The 22868-nt window shown below is 36.6% G+C and overlaps 1 protein-coding gene across 2 annotated transcripts in view; it reads left to right on the top strand.

The window, feature by feature from the left end:
• The window catches only part of TBC1D12 (TBC1 domain family member 12), a 46387-nt gene that overhangs the window by 11367 nt on the left and 12152 nt on the right, over positions 1 to 22868 (top strand). The window contains exons 2-5 of one of the 2 annotated variants that reach the window (XM_042790843.1): positions 5768 to 5891; positions 13060 to 13116; positions 19838 to 19953; positions 21962 to 22044. In XM_042790843.1, coding sequence (XP_042646777.1) covers positions 5768 to 5891; positions 13060 to 13116; positions 19838 to 19953; positions 21962 to 22044 — 380 coding nt within the window. The remainder of the gene's footprint in view (positions 1 to 5767; positions 5892 to 13059; positions 13117 to 19837; positions 19954 to 21961; positions 22045 to 22868) is intronic. The other variant, XM_042790844.1, reaches the window with a different exon arrangement.

The following is a 22868-nucleotide window of genomic DNA, read 5'->3' as shown; positions in this document are numbered from 1 at the left end:
AAGACTTGAGTATGAAGAAAAGTTCTATTATGTTCTTAAGTAGCTTTTGCATTTTACACATGGTAAAAACATGCCAATGTGAATGTAATAATTCTTGTTATGTACTCAGGCAGTCATAGGGTAATATGGAATCACAGGCTTGCAGGGATCTTCAGAATTTGTGCAGACTGATCTGAAAGTATGGGTTTAAGTCAAAATTATTATTTTTAACGCTATACCAGTAAAAATGCATCTATAACAATTCCTAGGATATACCTCATAACTTCTCACTGACACAGCTCTATAGGTAAATATTGCTAGGTACATAAGTAGTTTCCTTATCAGTTTGCCATTCAGCTAATTCAATTTTCAACAAATTTTAAACATAGACCTATTTTATAGGCATAGGAAGCTTATTTAAAAATCAGCATAGGGATAGAGCAAGAACAGACTGTGTGCACGAGCAAAACTCCAATCTTCCTGGAGATACAAAATCAATTGTATTGTAATACATACACAGTTTTTAATGAGTTCTGTTACTTCCTATTCTGTTTACAAATTCAGAGGTTTTATTGGAACCAGTGGATATTTAATGCACTTTAGTTATTGAAGAGGAATGCGATGGTCAGGGTTTTAAACTGCATTTTTGCAATTATATTTAAAACAGACAGAAAAGCTAGACTGTTCTTTGTCCAACTCTGTGCTCATTTGAAGCATAATTCCATGCTGCATTCCCCCTCTCAGCCTTTGCAATTCTGGGAAAAGTTGTATAGGATAGAGCGAGGATGTTCTTGATGTGATCCTGATTCCTTCCTGTTTGTGTCTTGCTTCCCTGGATTTAACATGAGACAGTTGTCTTATGCAGTGTCTAATAACAGGCACTAGATTCTTAATAAAAAGGAAAATATAATTAGCTCTCACTTCCTTTTTCAGTTCTTGAGGCTTTCAAATCTTGTTTTCTCAGTGCTTTCTTCTTACCATAGATCTTGAAAGGTAGATGCAATGAAAAGAAATGATTGTTGATTGAAAAGGACAGTAAAACAGATTATTATGTGTGTAAAGTAAAAGTCAGAAAAAAATGTTTTAACAGCAAGTTTTTTTCTAGAAAAATTTATATTGGAGTACTAAATTATTTAAGTGGTCACTTCTTGGAACTGTTTTATTTGTAGATTAGTGAGTAAACATTTTGAGCAAGGTCAGAGTTATCTTGCAAGGGAAATAAATTAGTAGTCTAGCTTTCAGCATCAAGATTTAAACACAGTATTATTTTTTTTCTAAGATAACCCTGAATTCTGAATATCTTAGTTGGAAAAAATTGTTTCTTTCATCATTAAAAGTACTTCAACAATGAAGAGTAAGCTATACACACCAGGACTGCATTTTTAGCTTGCCATCTCATGACTTGGTTGCATTTCACAGATTTCTAGACTACTGTTTTCATTTGTGGTTCTAGGACAATTCACACTCCTGCTTCTCTACCAGGTTAGAATAGCTGTGCTACCAAATGACTTCCTTTAGTCCTGTAGCATTGAACACTGGGGCTGGCACTTAGCAAGTGTTGCTGAATGTATGGGTTTAAAGGCTACAGGTTACAGTTTTATGGAGGGAGTGGAGAGGTGAGTCAGGATCTATATCTTCTTTTAAAGCTAGAGGACTAAGGGCATATATAGGCTTGTGAATGCTGTTTCCAAGTGTTATTGTTAAGAATGTTGGACTCAGATGGGAGTTTTAGGGAAAAAGTGGGAATCAAGTGAAGTCGATTGCTTCCAATAATGCAGTACGATATTTCAACAACATTAGAGCTCGGAATTATCAGAGATGATTCTTCTGGCAGGCTGCTTTGAGGCTCAAAGATTGGAAACCTGAGGATGTACGTTTGGGGTGGGAAGGAAAACAACTTCAGGTTTTGTTAAGATGCACAAAACAGTGAAGTACTCATAGCCTGTTGTTACTGACACACAGTGGAGTTGTAGAAAGAGAAGATCAGTAAGTGTTATTTTTGTTGAAGGAACTGTAGCAAAATAACTTCTAACTTGAAACTAGATTAGAGTTTGACGTTATTGGTTAAACAGGAGACTATCACAAGACTACTTTGTTTAGTGGAGAGGTGAATCAATTATACCTAGAGGCAGAGTGCTGCAGTTGTATCTAGCCTAGTGCCTTTCCTACTTGCTGATGTTCATGATTGCTGCTATTCAAGGCACTCCAGCTTCCTTTGAGTGGCTGTTGTACAAATATGGCAGTCCAGTTTCTAATCTGGTGTTGGATGAAATTTAAGACCAAGCTTGAAGTAATTGTCTCTGATATTTTCCAGTAAGTTCCTCTAAAACTTGGAAGTCTGTCATCCTCTTGGGCTGATATACAACTGTCCTGAAAAGTGGAAAAAAGTTTTGTGTTCAGGTTTTATGATGATGATGGGGAAAGCCAAAACCCCAAAGTAAACAAAAAAAATCCCATTAAAATAGATCAAGTTCCACATATCCCCTTCTGAGACTTAATTCTAACTGCATTTAGACTTTACCAATTTATCTGATTTGAAAAGCAAAAGTGAAGTGGAAACAAGAAATTGCATTACTAGAACGTCACATTAATGTCACCTGTGGAAATGGTTAACATCTTTGTGTTGCTGTGCAATCAGTATGGTAAAACTCTTGCACAGTGTGCCGTGGGCGCAAGCAGGGATAGCTGAAGCAATGTTAAATAAGGAGGAAAACTACCACTTGTAACTTACTACAGCTGTTGTAGTTGTGTGATCATGAGAGCTCATAGTTTTTTTTTTTTTTGTGTAGTGTAGTGTAATCCAAACAATATTAGGAATAGATGTCTTGGTATGTACGAGTGACAGCTTATTCTGTGGTGCTTCAGTTACTTTTCAAGCTCTTCAGTGAAGCTACTGAAACATTTTTGAGTATGATTTGAGAGCAGTAATATGTGTTCCAGTGTGGTTATATAAAACAAGCAGAGAAAAACAACTTGCAACTTTTCCACTGGGCTTTTGTATACTAGAGCTTAATTCAATGAACTAATTTCACATTTCTATCCCACAGGTCATTTCAACAGAAAGCATTATTTAGTTCTAAAGTGTAGGCTTCTTTTTAAGGAATTTTGAAGTTTTCAAATGGATTTTGAGATTCTGTACCAAAATGCTATTGACTTTTCAGTCCATCTCAGTGGATTACTTTTCGTGGGATCAGTGAAACTTGTGAATATTCCAAGCAGCAACAAATATATCAAATCTAGTACACTTCCTGAAATTCAGTGAATGCAATTTGTAAGCATTCACAGATGCTGTTCCTTAACAGGGCTTTTGTAAGTCTTTACTGTTGTCATCAACACATTAGATGTGATACTGTTAACTGACAAAACAATGTATTAAAAGTGTCCTTCCATCTTCAGCAAAGCTTATTTGTAAACCTCCCATTAACGTCTCTTGGATTAGAATTCCTATGTGAGGTTTATTCTGACATGATATAAAGTTTGACCAACTTTTTGCCTTCACAAGAAACAGATTAAAATGAATATCTACTCAATAAAAGTTGTATATTTTTGCTTCTGCATCCATAAAAAGCGAAACAAGACTTTGCTTAATTCAGTACACCAGATAATATTTTAAAAAAGCACCTCAAGATTCATTATGGTGAGGACTATGTTGTGGAAAGTTTGTTTTAATGTTATATTTGTTTAAAAAGACAAATCTTTTAAGAGCCGTGAACATGCTTAAATATTTTGTACAGAAATATTATAAAACCTTCTGTATGTTTACATGTTTCTCCTTTTTAAATCTGCCAACTTCCTGGTTAATGATCAAACAGCTTTGATACAGTGACAGGTTACCATCAGTGTTAAAGGCATACATACATCTTTTCAGCTTCCACAAATGCTAGGAGCAGTGGAGCTGCACTGCTAGGTAATTCTGGTGGTATTCCGTAGTATGTGCAGAGACTGGATGGTCATGGCTATCCATCAAGTCAGGATGCATGAGCGATTTTGTGTTTCAAGACTGGTACTCCAGAATGTATCTTCCTGCCTAGCAGCCTTTGGGGAAAAAAAATCTCCTCCAACTAAGTTTAAATACAGCCACTGCAGTAGTTGCATATTTAAGGACAAGGCTTTTTTTAGTGACATGTTGGTCTTCAGAATACTTTGGTTTTTTGATGATTCTTTGACCACTCCTCCTTCCCTCCTGAAGATAGCGTAATCCCATACTCCCTGCCTGCCTATAGCAGCTGTTGCTTTCTTGAATGCAGTCTTCCTTTTTTTTAGCAAGATGGTGGTGGTGGTAGTGTGTGCTGGTGGGCCTTGGACAGAGTGAGCAGGGTCTTCGTGTTGTGAGTTTCTCGGTTCTCCTGGATTCCACAGCACCACTAGTCTTGAGCTCACCAGTTCTTGGGAGACTCACATTTTATCAGCATCTAGTTCTCCTTTTTGCTAGCTTGCTGTTTTCTGGTGGCTAGATCTGCAGCTACACACAACTATCTGTAGAATCCATTCACACAGACTTGCACAGAAGGGATTTCTGTGACAGGCGTTTGCTTGTTTCCCAAATAACAAAAAAACCCCACATTCTGGGAACTGAAAAGATAGTTTGTATTTGAAAGCTATACAACATCTTACAAACACTAACAGTTCTTAATTGTTAAACTGTGCTGCATGGCCAGAGACCCTGACAGCACTGGAATTTAAGTGTGACTGTGCACTTCTCAGACAGATTGTGGTTGTTGAAGCATGCTACTTCTATCTGGGCAAAGCCAAGAGACTGTTTTCTGTGCACAAATGTGAATACATTCAATTTGAGGAAAAAAAAAAAAAAAGTATTTTAAAATACAGCAAATGCTGTAAGTGAAGGATAAGTCTGGGGATCTCTTTCCAGAGGAAGAGTGTGAAAGTACAAGGGTAACTAGTTAGCACTGCACAAAAACATCCTCCACTAAGTGCTCCATATTCTGTTTGCTCAGAGGTCAACTTGTGAGCATCCTGAGAAGTAGTCCTTACAGACTACTTAACTTTTAATCCTTCTGCATTTTTCATAAGAAAGAACTTTTCAATATTCAGAATAAATGCACTACTTTAATTTTCAAAGCACTTGTACTAAGCATGCTCTGTGGGAGCCTGTGATTGGAGTCAACTAGTATAGCCGTGGATCTAGACAAATGATTGCTAATATCATCTTGTGATGATCAGCTTTTTAAGAAGTAATAGATCAATGAAGTCATCTGTCTGAGTGTAATTGCTTTAGACACTGGCAAAGGTTATCTGCTAAACTGAAGCTGTGTGCGTCTTCCCTGGTTTTCTAGTCCATGTTATGAAAGTTGAAGGTGTGAAGATTGCAGAAAATGTTAGTAGAAGTAATAGTTCACCATTTCTTTTTGAAATCTGTAAGTTACACAGTGATTTCCAGATGTTTTCTTTTCAGTCTCCATATAGATCCACAAGATACACTAAACCCCCAAACAAAAGTCTGAGAGCTGTTGCATGCTGTTAACTTACATTTAAGAAAGTATCTGGTATTACTAAATGAGTTCTGATATTGCATAAACTAGTTTAGAATTAGAGATAAAACAGAGTGTTAAGTATGAATGTATTTGTATCAAAGCACCTGTAATGAAAGCTGTTCACTTCAAGTTGATTATTTTTAGGTATAAGAAAAAGCTGAGTTAGCACACTATGCTTTTGCTGAGCAGTAAATCTCTCCAGTGGTGAACTTGGTTTAAAGAAATGTAAGTGGGTACGGATATAATTTGTTTATTTGCTTATAATAAACAAAAAGAAAACCCTCTTCTCTTTTCAGAAACTTTTTCGCTAAAAGGACAAAGGAACTCAAACCTGCTGTCCAAAGTGCTCCTGGCTGGAAGTTGTTTGGAAAAGTCCCACCTAGGGAAAACCTTCCAAAAGATTCCAAAATTATTCAGCAGGTGAGTAAACATCACGCAACTCTAGGTACAAAACTTGTAGTTCTGTGTTGTTGTCTCTATGTTGTTACCGTACAACCATGGAGTGCTCTGGGGAGACTCTTCTGGGACTTTGTCTAAAGAATGGTAGTTACTGTGAAGGAGTGTGAGTTTTATGATTATCTAGTACATTCTGCAGTACAGCTCAGGGCTTATAAAAAGGTGATGCACGTTTCAAAGCATTAGATCAAAACATCAGAACTTGTATTTATTCCTGTAAAATTTTGCCTTATTTATACACTACAATTTCTTTAATGGTAAAGCGATTGTGAAATACTCTAGTTTTCCTTTATGAAGTTCAGTTCTGAGTTATTTTGGCCTGTTTTGAGCAATAAAACCAGTCATATTTGTGTATTCAGTTTTTCTTCAAACTAGATATTAATCTAGTAAAACTTATCCTCTTAAAGCATTCTTTGATAGTGTAGTGTTGCAAAACTGTTTTTTTGGGTGTGGTTTTCTTTTTTAGTTATTTTTTTTTAATCTGACTTCTCTTTCCATAGATGTTTTTACCTTGAAGACTATCTGGATAACTTGTGACAAATTGCTTAGAATTCTGAAACATTAATCTTGTTTGATTTATACCTTGAGTGAGATTAAACGTGTTTTTGTTTCAAAATAATACTGTAAATTGAACTTGTTTTGGAGTCACTGGGGTACTACAGAAAGGTAATTCTGGTTTCCTTCCCCTCATAGCAAGTTGCACTTCCATATATTCATTCCTATGGAGTCTGTCTTTTATTTGAGAAAATAACAACAGAACGGTATAGTCTTTAAAGATGAGTAATTGGTAATGTATCGTTAACTTCATGTTAACATGCAGTCCTGAAGTTGAAAGGTTTGTTGACATAAGAAATATGAATATCCCTTGTGTTGGTGAAAACAGTAACTTGAATTTCTTGAGAGCTGCTTTCTCTTTGTCTCCTTTCTGAAATTCCATATAAGCTGGTGTGTTTGGCAGGTGCAGATGACTGTGAATGAAGCAGTGTTCAGCCACCTTCTATAGAAAGAGATTCGTGGCGAAGAGGGCCTTTTGGGACCAACTAAAGTGAAAAACGAGAGGTTCTTTTTGAAGGACATGTAATGGGACTGGTCACACAGTGAGGTGTAGAAAAATTATGTGATTGCAGCAGATGCTATTTACTCTGAAGTAAACTGGATGCTTTTTCAACATTTTCAAATACAATTTTCCATATTTAAATGCTTTCCCCTTTTTGCTCAGGAGAGGCCAAGTGTTCTTTCTTAGTTTACTTGCAGATGAATGCTGTTGGCCTCGTGCTATTAAAATACTGTGGTAAAAATCCAGATGTCCATTCCATCATGAGAAACAGAGAATGTGCACAATGCTACCAGTCATCTGCTTCCCATTTTGTAGTAATGAAGACATTTGTTCTGGAGACCAAGTCATAATCTGCAGAAATAGTCTTACTTTCTTATTCTGTTGTCCCTCAGTGATTACTTTTCTTTTGAACTGCAGCGTTGCCATTTTTTTAACTTCCCCAATATGGCAGAAAAGCAAATATATTAAAACAGTGTATTGTCTTTAAACATGATTGAGTTGGTCCTAGCTGCTGTTCATGTGGTTTGTGTTATAATGGTTGCCAGATTAGGGTTACTGTTGGATTTATATAATCTTGAATAAAGTGTCAGTAATAGCTAATATTTTTAGCTTTTAATTTAGATAAAGCATTCATGGTCTTTGGATAAAGCATCATGAACTAAGATACACAGTTATCAAAGGGGGATCCAGATTGACAGTATACTCTGCACAGAGTTAGATTTACAGTACATGAGAAAATTTGATTCTTAAATTGAGAGGTGAGCCTGATGTCTCCATATTTAACATAAGTCAAATGTCTTGCATGTGTGCTTAAAATTTACAATATAGCCCCTTGTGCATATGCCTTTGAAAAAAAGTCAGTGGTTTCTTTTCTCAAAAATTTTCAAATTTGCAAAGGTGGCAGTGGGTTAGAATGAATATAGGTGCGCTTGGTTATTGAAGATCAGTGGAAAATAGTATCTTAAATTCTGAATGGCTGACTGAAGTCCCTAGACTAAACTTCTCACTCATCTCCTGTAAGAGTGAAAAGAATATAGGCAAGAATGCAGTTGTGAAGGCTTTAAGTTGTTGACAGAAATATGATTAAAACTTAATATGTTCTTCTCACAAGTAATTCTGTGAATCTGGTAGAATACTTCATATCCTGCATGGAGTGTCTCTACAAACTTTCACATTGACTTTCTAAACTGAAGTCAAGTGTGATCTGAAATACAAAACCTGCATTTTTTCCCAATTTTTTTAGCCATCTGTGGTCAGACCAATGGCTACTCACTGTTTACCAGCTATTGTAAAATGAGCTTCTAGGTGTAACACTATGCAGGTAGAATGGGTTTAAGCTGTAGGCAAGCTGCCTGTGAGGGAGTTTATGGTGGTTTATTATTAGCAACAAATCTTGTTGTTCCCGAACAGCTATGGCATTCTGCATGGTTGAACACAAAGTTCTGTGACTTCACTGATGCCAGTGGCCAGGTTTGGGAGGGTGCAAATAAACCCTCAGTTGAGGAAACTCGGTGATGAGTCAGCATCCTTCAGATGAAAAATGAGATCTTAAGAAGCCCTTTTGCAGGAAGAATTAACTCCTAACAGGAAAAGTTTGTGATTAATAGGAGGAGGAAGTCTTTTGGGTAAGGGTAATACTTTTATCAAAGGTTTATGATGCTATTAAGAAGCAAAAAGGACTTTCCTATTAGTAAAACAAGAAAAAAATTGCATCAATGTAGATTTATAGTCAAAAGGATGGAGAGCTCACATGCCTGTTTCCATCCTGGTTAATAGAAGCCTCCTTTGTTTGATTTGTTTTGGTAAGGATGATGTAGTAAATGGATATTTATGTTCAAAAGAATTCTTGTGGCTCCCAGTCACTGTCTGTCAACAAGACATTGCTACAGATGTCTATGTGGAGAAGTCAGGTAGTGATTCTAGTATCTTGAATAACTTCCAAGAAAATCTGGAAACTCAGTTTGGGATGCTGTTTCGGACATTTTTCAGACAGCAACACTAGCCAGCTCTGTCTTTAGAGACTGTCTAATGAATATTACTGTAAATAATTTCTTTGCAAGTTCCTTGGCATACACAGAAGAAAATAAATTTGTCGAAAAGCAGCCTGCAGGGCTCGCCTGACTGGGGAGATGGCAGTGTCCACTGCAGCTGTGATGCCATCAGCATGCTTTGGGCGAGATGCTCTAGCTCAAACTGGGTCAGAGGTTGAAAGTTCTTGGCAGCTGCATCTCCCCACTCGCAGCTGCTGGCACGCTCGGCTCCCCTTGGATTTAGAGCTGCTCAAGCAGGATGTGATTGAGGCCAATTCTTTTGCTGGACATCTCCCTTCTCTAGGCTTCCTTCCTTCACTGTTTCTTAAAAAGGGAAAATAGCAGCTCCTTAGGACTGCAAATGTCAAATGCATTTAGGAAGTGTGCCTTTTTTTGTGAACTGCAGCTAATAAAAGTGGCTATTATAAGAAGCGTGTGGTCATTAATGATCAGACTGCTAAATTCTTTTTGTCTGTACAGAAATCTGCTTTAAATTAGTCTGCTGAAATATTTTAATGCAGAAGCATTTAAAGCAGAAACCAACTTGTGGGCTGATAGTGTGTATTGACCGAAGTCCAAGTGCTGTTTAAAAATGCAAGCACAATTTCATTTTTTGTGCTTATGGTTAAAAAAAAAGAACTTTTAAGTTATGATCAAAATGATTCTGTGTATCAAGTCATTAAATTTAGCTCTATTTTTTTATTAAAGGAGTCTTGAATGCTTTTTAAAATTAATTTGTTTACAGCAGTATGGTCATTTTTTTTCTTAATACTTCCAAATTAAAGTAAGCTCAAAATATTGGAATACACATTGCAAGATAAAGAAAAGTAAACTATACCAAATTTGCTGTACCAGCAATTTTAACAAAGTACTGTCAGTGGTAGCCTTAAATGGGGGGGGGTGTTGAAAAAAAACCTTCTATTTAAATCTGGCACACTATGAGAAGCTTGCAGTGATCTAGAAATTATTGCTTATTCAGAAGTGAATTAATCTTTTCCAAAAGCTGTCACCTTCTATACAAAATGGAGGTTATTAATTTTAGACACTCCATTCAATACTAACACTGATTTTGATGACTGGGTCACTGTCCTAACTAACCTCAGAAAATATTTCTGGGTGGCTCTGAAATCTTAAAAAAAAAACCCAAACAACAACAGCAACAAAAAGTACTCAACGGTTAAAAAGCTCAGTGTCTTCACTTGCATATTTTTCCAGTGTCGTTATCTCCAGCCTGAAATCTAATGGAGAAACTGCATTCACTGAATCGTCAGAACTCCCATGGTCTCCCAGGGACAAGAGTTGTCAGAGGTTTCTCTTCAGAGGAACAGATGCATTTTGAATCGGTTTTCATATGACTCAGACCTTCTAACTTGCAATGTTATCTCTTCCCTCCAGTCTTTGTTGTTTCAGTTTAACAGTGAATGAAGCTCTTAACACCTAAAAAGCGTATATGGCATGTTTGTCAACTAATCTAAGGATTGAATATCTGAAAGAAGTAGGTAAATACAGTGCTAGATGCTTTTTCATAGGAGTGGTTCTTAAGCAGTTTGTTACTTAGACAGAGGTCACTTTGGCTTGTCTTGTGCTATTACTGGAGAGAAGAGAAAGACAAGACTTATGCCTGTTTGGCAGATATAGGGTAGAAATACTTTGGTAACAAACTGCCTTGAAGCCAGGACAGACAATAGATGTGGCGGTATTGGTTCTTGCAAGGAACACATAACACCTGAATAACAATTTGTCTACTAGCAGGAGTGATAAGGCTGTGATGGTTTTCCTTGTAGACACTAGCAGTCAGATTCTCAAGAAATGTCCCTCATCTGTCCAGAGTCACATATGTATTCAGTAAAATGCTATGCTAGAGGTAAAACAAAGACATTCCCCAGCTTTTTAAACTTTTGCAATTATTATCTTATCAGTAAAATGGTAATGAAACTGGTAGGACCTCAGTGAGACAAACGTCTCCTTTTGTTTGGGTAAAGGACACAAAATAGGGTTTAGCTCCTAGTACTTGGCTTACCGAGATGCCTTGACAAGGAAAACTTGTCAAGAACTTCTCATGATGTCAGTGCTATGTTGGGTGGCACAAATGCATCTTTAGGGGGGGCGTACTCCACAGTGAGCATAGGATCAATGTTTTGAAAATACTGCGGAGGTGTTGACTCTGATTATGTTAATTCATCTGATTGCTGGTTGGTTGGTTGGTTTGTTTGTTTTTAATAAAAAAAGTATTTGAGGTCAACTGTGAAGAGTATTGAAGCAAACTTTCTCAAGGCTTGAAAAAGAAAGCATAAGCATTCTACATGTTTTCAATTCTGTTCTTGGATGTTGCTGAATTTGGGGGAAATGAAGAATATAGAAACAAAGTTAGAGTAATAAAAATGATAGAACTTCTTTTACTTTGATTTGGTGAGACACTAGATTTGTTTTTTTTTCTTTGTTCTTCTGGATCCTCTTTTTGATGGGATGCCTCCCCATCTATTGAGCCTTTGAATTTCTTTAGTGAAGGATGGCACAGATAAAAATAATTGTTTTTTCTTCTCTTAAGAAATAAGCTTTCGCAGGTTAAGCAGACTTGTGTTGGTGAGCTTGAGGTGCTGCAATAGCAAAATCATCATTTAGGCAGGCTGTATCAAATTCCAAAGGGATAGGATTTAGCCTAAAGATTGAGGTGGTAAAGATGCTGTCTTTCATGGACTTTTTTTTAAAGTATATATTTTTTTAATGTAAACCTTATCCTTCCGAGGCTGGCATGGTACTTCAGTACTGAAGATGAGAAAATAGTATGGCAAGGGAGAAGGAAGCCCTTAAAATGCTTTTTATTAGTCAGGGGTATGCATGGTACAACACTGCAGGTATGTTCAGAAATAATGTTGAAGCCATGATAAAAAGATTATTTTCCTATTTCCAGGTGCTGTAATCCAATGCTTAAAAGCAACGTCTGTTTTTTCCCCCTTCTCCCCTGCACCCCACTGTCTTTAAGCTTGACTTCTCCATTAGAAAACCAGCTTTGACTTCTGAATGGAAACCTGCAGAGCAGTGGTTCTACAGGATCTCCTGTAGTTGGCCATGTTTTTGCCTGGTTGCCTTGCTGCAATGTCGTATGAAGCGTTTCAGGTTGATGTTTAGGATCTTGTAAGTGATTGTTTCTCAGAGCCTCATGAATGTATCTTTGTTCTCATCAGCTCACCAGTGAGGTGGAGGTGTAGTCCACTTCTGAGCTTTCAGTTTAGAAATACTAATTATAACACGGTGGGGAAGAAGGTGGGGGACTTAAATGCCCACTCTGTGTCACTGTGGTATTCAATGACATTTTCTACCCTCTCATGTTAAATGGAAAAACCCAAACACTGAATGGGAACGTTCTGTTTGAAAGTTACCCTAGTATTTTGTGTGTTGCCAAATGCTTGTCCAAGACCAGTTATGTTTCTTTTTCATTTCTCCACAGTGCAAGTACTATTCTTGAGCATTCATTTTAAGCTTTAAAGCTTACATGCTGGTAAGCAAAGATCTAGTTGGGTATGACATGCAATCAGAGATGAGCTGAATGAAAGCAAGGTCTTCAGGATTCATTTTCAGAGGAAACAGTTTGTTTTCTTGTGTCAGCCTATAGAGAATGTTTTGTTCTTTCCGTTTTAACAGTGTATCTTCCAAGGCTAGTGTTTAAATAAGTGTAACTTTTATAGGTGATACTGACTAGGGAGAGACAGGGTATCAGGGAATACTTTTGTCATGCGCCTGAGAAGCGCCATGGAAAAAGATCTCCCTTCGGGCAAAGGTGCTGATTGTAGAAAATATAAAATTTCAAGTAAACCAGAAAAATAGTCCAATAGATGTCTATACACATCTTGCACAAGTGGGAAATCTTTGTATGTGTATTTGTATATTTTGAGGGCTAGAGAAGTAGGAGGAACAGACACATCTATGTTTCTTCAAACATACATAATCTACATGTGAATTTAAATTTTGGCTTGCATGTTGCTATATTGTAATGGTGTTTTCCTTCATTTATTCACTAAGGTTTTGCTTCTGTTTTTCTCATTAGGATGACAGTTCTGGCAGTCTTGCGTCAATATCTGCTCTCAGTCTATTAAACCCAGGGGTATGAAATTTAATATATATATATTTTTTTAGTTGTATTCAATGCCATGCATGGGACTATGTAGCACTCATTAAAATAGAACCAACATCACATTTTCACAGTAGCATGAATATTTGGCACTAACCATCAACTCATTAGATACCATTAGTAAAATAAACAAACAAATAAACTTCACACATAAATCTCACTAACAACTTAAAGTGATAGAATATTATTGTTTATTATAATTTATATTGCATGTTCTTGAATAGCAGGAAATAGGTAATGCTAGAGCTTGACAGTAATTTACTTTCTATGTTTGCTGTGCCTCCTTGCTTAATGGTAAAAGTTGTTAAAGGGTTTAATTTGTAATATTTTTGAACACCTTGTATTAGCTTTGAAAATTGATATCCTAGAACCCTTTTTTGTCCTGTCACTAAGTCACACAAGCTATTAACAGTGGCACTTCAGAACTCCAGATGCTTTTATTCACAGTTTCCAATATGAAATTGGAAACCTAGAAAAGTGTAGCTATTGAAACTTTTATTATACGTTATGTCTTCTATTTGCTGTGACTGGTATCCTTCTGAAATTGGTCCAATGCACATGCCTATTATTTTGAAAACTTTTCCTGTTTAACAGTGTGGAAAAACATAAATAGTACAAGTTGTTTTTTTAGTTCTGTGGATCTGTTACTCTGGCGTGTGAAATAGGGCAGTAATGTAACTGCTAGGTGATACGTGATGCCTGTGGTTTATGTTACATGGTCCAGCCACTCTCAGCTCTACTGAGCCCAAAGCCCATGGCTTCATGCTCTTTCTAAACAACAAAAGGTGAAACTTGATGCAACTTGTTAAATATCCAGTTGAGGAAAAAATGAAGTAAATGAGCAATTGAAGATGGATGGCATTACTTTGGAAGGTCGACGTAGAAATTCTTCAGTGTTTGGTTGGTTGTTCTCTTGTACTATGTGAAGATTAGTATTTTTCCCTCCTTCAATATAGGTTCTTACTATATTGCCTGCAAGTAAGGAAAGAATACTGTTCTGTCTGTCCTGACAGCATCTGGCATTCTTAGTTCTATGGAACTGTCTAGTTTGACTCACAGAATTTTTCAGTGACATCTACTCTTGCTTTCTTTATAATCACCGTGTAACCAGTGGTAGCTCAGCAATTTTAACATTTAACCTGGGGAGGACACAGATAATGACACAGGAGGGAGTCCTTATGCATTAGCAGAAATTCTTCTTACATAAATTTTCTCTTAGTTTTGTTTATGTGATGTAGATGGCTGTCTTCCTAACCAATTCGTTTAATGCTTTCATTTTTTGGATGATCAACCCTGCTTGAAATGAAGGGAAAGAATCTTTCTGATGATATTGCTAGTTAGCGTTACAACATTGTGAAAATAATTATATAGATATTTTTAGAGGCCCATCTGCTCCACAGAGTTGCACGTGTTTGTAGAGGGGAGAGTGGTTTAAAACCACTTGTGGAATATGTAGCAATCCCCATCGTTACCTCACAGAAGTCATGATTGATTGAATAAAACCTGTTTCAGTATTAGGCTTAGAATTTTGGAGGAGTAAAGCATGTTAAAAGAAACGGTCATATACAGGGTGCATGCTTTGTTTAATTGGAGTATTAATATGGTTTGATACCTATTTTTCATAGAGGCAATCCATAAGATATTGAAAATTAATTCAGTGTTGCCTATCAGGGCACTTTCTTTTCCCACATACCTAAAACATAATTGAATCTGTGGTGCTTAATCTGTATAACTGGTACTTTCAGGACTGTGAGGATTTTCATGATCCTTGCAATCCAAGGCTTTTATCACTCTTCCCAGGAGTTCACTTTTGTTGTTGGATCCTAGATAGATCAGAACTTATCCCAGCAAGATGCATGTTAAGTTTCATGGTCAATATTTATTCTTTTAAAGCTCTATGGTTTGGGTACTGTAGATGCAAATTTGTCTTCTAAAATTGACTCCTTATGTGCATGCTTAGTTAAATACTTTATCCCCACAAGCATACCCTACTTAAGATCAGTTAACGCTTTTGGAATGCTGTGATGCACATGGGTTTCCTTTCTTTAAGGTAGTTTGCTTAGATGACAAGAGAAGCTATGGGCAATTATGCATATGTTACACGGTGCAATCCAGTAGTGTTTGGAGATATCTAAAACAGCTCTGAATGGTCTAGCTGTCCTATATGGTGGTTCTGAGGAAGGATGAAAGAAACGTCAGTATTTTGGGTTTTCCATCTAGATATCAAAAAGGTGCAGGCAATAAAGACCTTTGCAGGTTTATTATTTTTCTTTTGCTTAAAACACTAGGGGATTTTTTTTTATGGTGTGGTGGTTTTGGTGGGGTGTTCTGGGTTGTGTTGGTTGGTTGGTTCGTTTGGTTTGTTGTTTTTTTGTGTGTGTGTTTTTGTTTGTTTCTTAAAGAAGATGCAATTTGGGATATCTTTATTTTCCTAAGCACAAAGGCAGTTTATAAGCAAAATACTCTGTTCCCAGCCCTGTTTACCTGTTACCTGTCTCTAGGTTAGTAGGCTTATCTGTATTTCTGTAGGAGTAAATACCAGAAATACAAGTCCCTCCACATATCAAAGTGCTCTTAAATATACTGTCACAGTGTTTTTCAAGAAAACATACTTTTAGCCTGTTTACAGGTTAATTATTGGCAGTAGATGACAGGATGCAGTTCCAGCCTTCATAAGGAGATACCTATTCTTACTTTCCATTAAAGCTGAGATTTGTTTTCCTTGGTTTTGGGATTGTGAAATGTTCTGTAACTTTCAATGAATACCAGATATGCTGCAATAAAGAAGTTTTAAATTACATTCCCTAAGCTACTGAAACCATACATGTGACACTTCCAAAAAAATTTTTTTTTTTTTTTTTACATGAACAGGTCTTACATAGTTTTGATTCTTAGCTGTCATCTGTTCTAGCCTCTGGCATATGCTCTGCATATTAAGCATTCTACAAGACATTTGACTTTAAATTGTATTTTTACCTTATTATAGAAGAGTATTAGCTCACATCTTTTGAAGTAAAATTATATGTTGGCTCAAGCTTTTTATCCCATGCCAAGAACTTTAGATTCTGCATCAAATGCATGGTTAAGGCTATTGGATTCTGTACATCTAGTCATACAAAATATTCCAGAAAAAAAAAGGCTTTTGAATTGCACAAACTAGTGAGTTTCATGCGTGTCTGATGGTTCTTGGACCTAATCTTCAAATAAATTTCCTAGAGCACAGGGTTCTTGAGGAAGAAGCACCTTCCATTGGGAAGTTCTGATACTTTGGAAAATATTTAATCTCGGGTAATGTACAACCATGACGGTTTGAGCCTGAAGCTGCTTTGGTCTCTTCTTTGACTCCTCCAAGTAACACTTAGTTTTCCCTCTCACTTCATGTGTTCCTTTCTTGCAAAGACCAACTATTCATAAAGTGTACTTACTTCCAGAAACAAAGTTGGGTGATGAGTTCTGCCTTTGTGGAATCCCTGTTGAAGGGTTTTTTTCGTGTTTTTGTTTTAGTGTTTTGTTTGTTTGTTTGTTTTCATTTGTTTGGTTTTGGTTCTTTGGTTGTTTTAGGTATTTTTTTGTTTGTTATTTTATTTTTTTTTTCTTTTCTTTCTCTGTTGCTTTAGAAACAGTGTATCGTTCTTAGCATGTACAATAGCCAGAAGCACTAGCACCATTCAAATGTGTTGCATGTAATAAAAAGGTGAGAGTGGCTTAATTTTTAATGTCCATGTCACAGTGCCTTTTTATTTAACTTGCATACAAATTAGGTATGTAAGAATGTTGAAAAGGTTGGTATTGTTAGAGCTTCCTCATCTCTGACTACTACATGAACTTGATTTTGTGGCTCCTGTTGCAAAGTACTGGAAAATGTGAAAGTAAATCAGAACTTCTACCATGAATATACATTGCTACTGTATTGCAGCCTGGATGCTGATCTCTGGGTGTTATCACAAGATACATTTCTATCTTAAGGATGTGCTGGGGTATCCTGAGGTATAAAGCACGGCAGAAATGCCTATATCTCTGCTTTTACGTGGAATGAAAAAGTTCTGGGCTTAAGAATATGTATATTCATTCATATAATGAATGCTGGTTTTCTGATTTTTCTCATGCTTGTGTGAAATACAACAGAACTCTACCAATCCTATATGTCCAGTTGTTCAAGATATGTGTTTGAATCTGACAAATTATGTTGAATGCATATTATTTTCAATCAAAAGTTGTCTTATGAATTACCCTTCAGGACAGGAATATGTTCTAGGAAATTTGTATAACCACTGTTCTTGGCCAGAGATTTAGAAATATTTAGAACTAAGTTTTATTTAAGAACAGTTGGCTAGTAAATTTAAGTCACTGTGTTTACAAATAATTAGGGTTTTAGTGTGAATGTATGTATAAATGACGATGGCAAATAGTTACTCTTTTTCTTTGCAAGGTGTATATGTGGGCATTTTATGAAGACAGAAGCAACACAGCTTCTCTTCTCGTTGAACTAGTAGGCTGTTGCAATAGATTTGTGCTTGTCTTTCCAGGGCACTAACAGATGAGTCATTTGGTATGCTGACATGGGGCAGAGTATGATACAATGGTTAATAGGTGGATAGTTGAACACTTTCGGGGAGAATGTTGGGGGAGTGTGGGGGTGGAAACCCCTTCAAGAGATATGAGAATGTTTCAAACCCATTCTTTGGTTTGTTTGTGGAGGTGCAGTCACTTTTTCTCATCAGTTAAACTATTTTTCTAACTCCCACAAACTAGGAAGAGAGAAGAGCAAGAAGTCCAGATAATTCCTCAGGATCTGAAAAGTGTAGTGACATAATGCATATGGCGCTACCACTGTAAACACACCTGATCTCCTCTGATTTATGAAGCTAACAGGTTGGGGTGTTAGTACTTGGATGGGAAACATTTTGGGAATACTGGGTGCTGCAGACTCTGCCCAGCAAGAGTGAAGTCTCCATCCTTGGTGATACTAAAAGTCTGGCTGAACGAGGCCCTGTGCAACCTGCTGTAGTTGTCCTTGCTTTGAGCAGGGAGGCTGGACTAGATGATCTCCAGAGGTCCCTTCTAATCTCAGTGATTCTGTGATAACTTCCTTTTGAGATGAGATTAACATGGCATCATTAAGGTTAGACTTGTTGGATCATTTAATGTATTATGTCCTGTGTGAAAGAACAGAAATTTTGTTCCTGGAAAGCTGAGGTTGCACTGTCACATTTGTAAGAGGTCTTTTCCCGTTTAACTTTATGGGCTTCAGCTGTGTACTGAACTTTTACGCTATATAATATCTTTAAGGTTGCAGCTCTGTTTCTATAGTGCTGTCAATGAACACTGAATGTGTAAAGCCCTCTGTTTCTCCTTGGGAGAACTAGTGTGTACCAGAAAATGTGTATTAGGTGTAAGATTCATTTGGGAGCAGTTTTTAGAGAAAAGTTATGTTTGATTGGGAAGATACATGACCTAGTTAGTAATTGATCAATTTTTTATTTTTAGTGACTTAGATTAACCAAAATATCTTATGTTTGAGGCTGAATTTACTTGTACATCTGTTGCTTTAACAATTGTCAAGAAACAATCTGTCTTTAGATAAAAAAGAAATCTTATACAAGTTAGAGCTCACCTGGCTGTGCTTAAGAATAGAGCTGTATGATCTGTGGAAGTACATTGCTAAAGTACCTTTAATTTGTTCTCTTAAAAAGTTGATTTTTCAGCTCCAAGTATTCTGTGTTTGAATTCCAGCATGTGGAAGACTTGCAGAGAAACTAGTATTTGACCTCCATGCCTAAGGAGAGTGTGAACCCACAAGCTAACTTGGTTTGGGAATAAGTTGAAAGTCTTCTCCCAGATAACCTTTTAAGATTTGCTGGATCATCAGAATGGGTTTCTGAGTAACTTGGCAGTAAATTTTTATTTACAGGGGCTAAAAAAGAGGGAACGTGAGATTTGAAGTTTTCATCTGACTTTGTCTAGCTTTTTTCCTCAAATTTCTGTTTTTATGGAGTTGCTCTTGTGGAAAAAGGAATGGGATTCTTTCTTCCTTAGAATCTTCAGTATATTAAAGGCTGTTAAATACTTCTAAGTAGATTGCATGTTTTAACCCCTGAGAGAAATGATGTGAAACAGACTGGTAACGATAAATACTGTTATACTGCCACTGAGTATAGTATAGGTAGTTCTGGATAATGTGGGTTTGAGGGCCTTGCTAAAGTCTTCAGAAACGTAAGGAGTACCATATCTCAAGAGTGGCTAGAATCAAAAGGAAAGAAATGGGAAGAAACACATATTCTTAGCTACTGGTTTTGGTTGTTGCTGTGGTTTTTGTTGGTGTTTGTTTTGTTTTGGGTTTTTTTGTCAACTTCACATATTACTTAAATATACTTGCACACTAATTAGTTTGGGAAGATTATGCAGATTTCCTAACTGATCCTTAGATGCTCAGTAGTAATCTTGAACTAGAATAGGTCAAAGATTAAGTTGATACAAGAAACTGCTTTCTCATTCATCTTTACTTAGCAGTCCTGGAGAGCTGCACTGTCTTGCTATAAACAATTTCAACTTGTAAAGTTAGCTCCTTGCTGTCTTAAATTATTTGATATTAAATAATGTTAAAATATATAATAATTGTTAATTAATAGTATGCTTACTAACTAGAAGTGAGGCTGAAAGTTGAAATTTAATTTTTATCAATAATTTTGTTTAGGAATATGAAGCACGGACAGGAAGAATGTATAAACCTCCACCCTCATCAGCAAGACGTAAAAATATTGAATTTGAACCACTTTCAACTACTGCTTTGATTCTGGAGGATCGACCAGCGTAAGTATGATTCTGCTGTGGAACTGGTGATGACTGAATTTGTTAGATATGCTTCTGATGAGCTAAACTTCACAAGTCTTACACAAAAGTATCATTGGATTATTCCATCCCAGATAACAGCCCAACAAATACCTCCAGAAGAACTTTTAAGTATAATATAGTCTATATGAGAAATTCTTTCTTGCTGTAGCAGGTCCACTGGTCTGTTATCTACTTTGTATCAGTCACAGCTGCCTGTGACAGTGTTGTAGACATCCTTAATCAGGAAAATTCCTGAAGACTTTTATGGATTTCTTCACTGCTATCTCAGTTCACACTCCCTTCTCCTTCCGCCCATTCTGGAAAGTTAATTTCCTAGACCAGTTGTAAAGACTTAAGTGGCAGCTGTCACTTCAGCAAACCAGGACTTGGCTTACCAGAGGTGTTTTTTAAAAAAAAGGTAGCAGCAGGAGTGAGAAGAATTGCCTTTGAAACACAAGAAATACCTTCCTGTCACAAATGCTGAATGCTCATTTCGTACCTAGCAACTACAGTTAAATGTTTTGTTGGTACCAAGGTGACAATGTTCACTGAAACCATTCCTTGCCCCTGTTCCAGTTACGTTTTCTTGGCTCTGTAAAACTACAGCTGAAGGCAAGGAAACAGCAGATGAAGATGCAACAAAAGCTGCATTAAGTACAAATAAGAATAATAATGAAAAATGAGCACTAAATTGGTCAGTATTTTCAGCCATACAGTCTTCAGCAATCTGAAGGAAAGAGGAGGATCTGTTGACTAGGAGCATATGCTGAAGGAAAGCAAATGGAGCAAAGCTTTCAAATTGTACCTTGAGACAGCTTGTGATGGCACTGTTAAATGTTTGCTCTAATCAGTTCCAATTAGGAAATGAAAAATAGAACATAGAGTGTCTCCTTCAATATTCTCTCTAGTGGTATATAAGCTCATTCCATGCTAAGACAGAAATATTCTTAATGAAGGTATGGATTACTACAATTATTTTTTTGTAAATGCATTATTTCTTTTGCTGTATGGTGGAGAGTAAGATACGTAGTAACTGGTTTGCTGTTGCTTCTCTGTACTTTCAAAACATCACAATTAACAAGCTAATATAAGTATGTTTTTACAAATGACACTTCCACCTGTTTGAAATTGGAGTGCCATCCCAAGTGTGTAATGTGTTGGCACAGTCTCATCCTTGAAAATATATTCTGCTCTCGCTTTCATTGGAAATATTAATACAGTGATCTTTTTTGCTTGCATAAGAGGAGCCAGAAAACTTTTTTTTGATATATTAAAATGACAAAAGTGTCTTCTGTCTATTTTGAATCACAGTTGACTAGAGATTGGGTAAGAGACTGAGACCAAACATTGTGTTCTGATTTGTTTTTGAATGAGTCTGGTCAAAAGGGAGTGTGTGTTTGGCAATTTATTGGATCAGTATGCAGCCAAAAACCAAACACATTTTAATAAGCTGGTGAGGTTGTAGCACTGCAGCAACCTTCCTTAGCTTTAGCTGACATAAATGGGGATCTATTGTTTCTTCCTTTGGTAAACCTATCTTCTTTTGTGGGAGTTTTAAAAGGCTGACTATAATGAGTAAAACTTCCTACGTTTTATTGAAAATAGGTCATCATAGATTTCATATGAACAAATGGAGTATTGATATGCAGGTATATTTAATGATTGAAATAGGCATGTGCAGAAATGCATTGGAATAAATAATACTGATATGGAATATCAGTATTTCCCTTTGGTCAGTTCATGCAAACTTCATTTGAGCATCATTCCAGATGTTCAACAAATTTAATAAACCTGCTTTGGGGGAAGCTATAGGAGAACTAATAAACAGAAGCAGTAAACATCTGGTATTTCTCTATTGCTGTTACTGAAACACTGGTAGTGTAACAACCCCAAAGCTCACCTTAGAGAGAAAGCAAATTAAAACCTGTTTTGAAATGGTTCAGAATGTCATTTGTGTGTATTGAATTCAGGAACAACTTGTTTTCAGAAATCTTCCTGCCAAATCAGTGGAAGAGGCTTTACGTCACCGACAAGAATATGATGAGATGGTGGCAGAGGCAAAAAAACGAGGTATGTTAACTGACAATAATCACTATAATTCTTTTTAACTGTGCAGCAAAAATAAAGTAGATTCTGGCTTGAAGACTAGTAGGTACTAGAATAGCTGTGTTTAATATCTAGCTTATTCTCTGATACATATGTGCACGCAGTTTAAACCAGAACTCAATTATCAAAGTGTTTTCTTATTCCACCACAGTGAATTCAACTAGATTCAGAAGTCAGTTTAAGCTTTTTTTTTTAATTTTTAAGTAGAAACTTGATGGTTTGGTGTGGTTTTTTGTTTGTGTTTTTGTTTTGGTTTGTTTTGTTTTTTAAACTACTTGTGTAATGAGATCAGCTAGAAACTTTCTGGGTAATCGGACTCTTTTTTCAAGCTGTGTTGCTGCAGTTGCCAATGAGAGCCAAAGTATAATAAAGCTGACTGCTTAAAGATCTGTTTTTTCAGGAATTTGAAATCAGTTTTAGTGTGAAGACAGATGAAAACTTTGCGTTTTTTTCCAACCAGCTGTACCTGTGTGAACATTCCTACTCCCACTAGATCTGTGTTTTAAAATTAAACGCATCTGGTACTGTGTCAAACCTACGAATAGCTGTTGAAAGGACTTACGTGGTCTCGTGCCTAGTATTCAGGGAATAAGCTATTTTAAGAATCTGTGCTGCATGTTTTACTTGGACTGTTGTCAGAGATACAAGCTTCTGAACTGATGGACCCTCTATGGATATGTGGCAGCTTACTCTGAAAGATGTAATACGAAATCCAAGGCTTTTGACAACTCATTTTACTCTTCTCTTGTGGTGTGCATCTTGTAAGGTGTGATCTGTGGTCCATGTTC

Source organism: Tyto alba, unplaced genomic scaffold (genome assembly GCF_018691265.1).
Source record: "Tyto alba isolate M040663 unplaced genomic scaffold, T.alba_DEE_v4.0 Super-Scaffold_1, whole genome shotgun sequence".
NCBI lineage: Eukaryota > Metazoa > Chordata > Aves > Strigiformes > Tytonidae > Tyto > Tyto alba.
The sequence above is the reverse complement of the archived record's forward strand: the minus strand, read 5'-3'. Positions and strand labels throughout refer to the sequence as shown.